General features: G+C 35.0%; 1 protein-coding gene across 1 annotated transcript; it reads right to left on the bottom strand.

The window, feature by feature from the left end:
• Nucleotides 1-928: 928 nt before the first annotated feature.
• On the bottom strand, nucleotides 929-1545 carry HSPE1 (heat shock protein family E (Hsp10) member 1). The gene is given in 2 exon segments (XM_069097565.1): nucleotides 929-1349; nucleotides 1351-1545. Coding segments are annotated over 2 exon segments (309 nt in total). The 5' UTR covers nucleotides 1441-1545; the 3' UTR covers nucleotides 929-1130.
• Nucleotides 1546-2840: the final 1295 nt, after the last annotated feature.

The raw sequence follows: 2840 nt of genomic DNA, 5'->3' as shown, positions 1-2840 counted from the left end.
AGAAAAAGGAGGGGGAAGGAAAATTTATTTTTCAATCTTTATTTTAAATTTATCATTTCTCTATTTGGAGGTAGATAGCATTTTACATTATGAGTCCTTTGGAGTTGTTGTGGATCATTGTATTGATCAGTGTAACCAAGTTTTTCAGTGTATTTTCTTTACAATATTGCTATTACTGTGTAGACCATTCTCTGCTCATTTCACCTTGCATCAGTTCACATAAATCTTTTCCTTTTTTTCTGAAACCATACCCTTCATCATTTCTTACAGCACAACAGTTTTCTATCATATTTATATACCACAAATTGTTCACCATTCCCCAATTGATAGGTAGTCCCTCAGTTTTCAATTCTTTGTCACAAAAAAGCTGCTAAAATTTTTTTGTACATAGGTTTCTTTTCCTTTTTTTTTTATCTCTTAGTAGTGGTGTTACTGGGCCAAAGGGTGTGCACACTTTTATAACCCTTTGGGCATAGTTCCTAACCATTCTCCAGAATGGTGGACCAGTTCACAGCTCCATCATATATTAGTGTACTTCTTTTCGCTACATTCTCCCCAGCATCTATAATTTTCCTTTTCTGTTACCTTAGACACTTTTATGGGTATGATGTGGTACCCCATGTTTTAATTTACCTTTCTCTAATTATTAGTGATTTAGAGCATTTTTCATACACTTATTTAAAGTTTTGATTTCTGCTTCTGAAAATTATCTGTTTATATTACTAGATCATTTATCTATTGAGGAATAGCTCCTCTATTTATTTTTCAAACAATGTTAATGTGATTCAATGTAAATGAAAATGAATTTGCCTATGGCCAAATACATTCCTGAAATCAAGAATGTGTTGGAGCCAGTTCAAATTGGCTTGTGAAAACCATTATTAAAATTTCAATTTGGGCATTTTGTCAAAAGGGGTCCCTGGATGTGTTTGTTTTGCTTGTTTTTTTTTTCATTTTTACATTTTTTATTTGGAAATGTTCATATTGATGCAGAGAAATTGGATTTTAGAGACACAAGATATCCATTTATTATAAAACAAGAGACCTGGAAATTATTTACATGATGAAACAAAAGATTTCAGAACTTCTCTGGAATGGGCAATTTTCATGACGCCACTTCATTAGTGATTTCAGTCCACATGTTTCCCCAGAATGTCACTATCTCTAAATAAGAAATAGTCCTTGTCTTCTATAACTACTTTGGTTCCACCATATTCTGGAAGAAGAACTTTATCTCCAACTTTCACACTAACTGGTTGAATTTCTCCACTCTTTCCTTTAGATCCTGATCCAACAGCTACTACCGTTGCCTGCAATACTTTTCCTTGAGTTTTTTCTGGAAGCATAATAACCTCCTTTGGTAACAGTTTCAGCTTCACTCCTTTCAACCAAAACTCGGTCAAGGAGGGGAAGAAACTTTCTAAAAGCCTGCCCTGCCATGGGTCCCGCAGTGCCCTGCAGCTGTCTCTCTTGCTCAGTCCGTTCCCTCCGTACCTCTCTGGGCACCGGTAGACTCGCAGCCCACTCCGTGCAAACCTGTTTTGCTTGTTTTTTAAATCTCCTAACATAGTTGCACAAAATTTGGAAAATGTTGTGGAGACACACGACCTTTTGCATACATAGTAAATTTGTTTTATTTTGGGGCAAGATATAAAGAATAGGTCACAGTTTCTATGTGTTTCTTTTATTTGAAGAATTACATATTGGCAAAAGCAGTAACAAGATCAAACTGGTAAGCAATAATTAGGGATTGTGTCCTCTTCCAGAGAAGACAGAACATTAAGCCAATAAAAAGGTAACACCATCAGCCTCATCAATAGAAATGAGCCCTAAAAGCCAAAACCATAGCTAGAAAAAAGAATAGGCAATATATACAGAATGACCTAGAATTGCTAGTACTGTTTTGTTTTAAGTTTTAATAACTTTTAAAATGCATTAAAATTTCTGGAACACTATTGTTGTTCATCCTTAGTTTTTAAAGAGGAAATGGATGATGTCTTGATTTGCCTATGAATTGGATTTAAGTGAGGCAGATGACACCGATGGCATTGCCTTTATTGTCTTCATGTTCTGTCTTCTTTAGAAGAAGACACAATCTCTAATTATTGCTTACTAGTTTGATGTCATTACTGTTTTTGCCAATACATAATTCTTCTAATAAAAGAAGCATGTAAAAATCGTAGCCTATTTTTTGCACCTTGCCCCAAAATAAAACAAGTTTAGTATTTATGAAAAAGATCATGTATCTCCACAACATTTTTCAAATTTTATGCAACTATGTTGGGAGATTTAAATTCAGAGGCATCTAGTCCTTTCACAAATGAGAGAACTGAGTCTTAAGGTGTTTAAATGACTTGTCTATGGTTGCACAGGTAGAGAGTATCAAAGACAGGATTTAAACTTAGGTCCTTTGACTCTGCTGTATCACACTGTATAGTGGACAGAACACTAGACTTAGGAATTCTGCCTTTGACATTTGTTACCTCTGAGGAATGCAAAAGGCTGTTTAAATTTTGTCTTTGCATCCCTAACATATAATTAGTGCCTGTCATATAGGAGATGCTTAATAAATGTGTGTTGATAGATTGATTAGTTGTGACAATTGAGGTAGCTAGGTGACACAGTGGATAGAATGTCTACCCTAGGAAGACCTGAGTTCAAATATAGACTTAGACATGTTAGTGACATAATCTTGGGCAAGTCACAATCTCTGTTTGCCTCAGTTTCCTTACCTATAAATTGGAGATAATAATAGCACCTACCTCTCAGGGTTGTTGTGAGGATGAAATGAGACAATATTTGGAAAGCACTTAGAATAGTACCTGGCACTATTTATTTAG

This window comes from Petaurus breviceps, unplaced genomic scaffold, assembly GCF_028583685.1.
Source record: "Petaurus breviceps papuanus isolate PSGF00001 unplaced genomic scaffold, PetGlider_PUasm1.0 37, whole genome shotgun sequence".
NCBI classification, from domain to species: Eukaryota; Metazoa; Chordata; class Mammalia; order Diprotodontia; family Petauridae; genus Petaurus; species Petaurus breviceps.
Note: the sequence above shows the minus strand (reverse complement) of the source record. Positions and strands in the feature narration are given on the sequence as shown.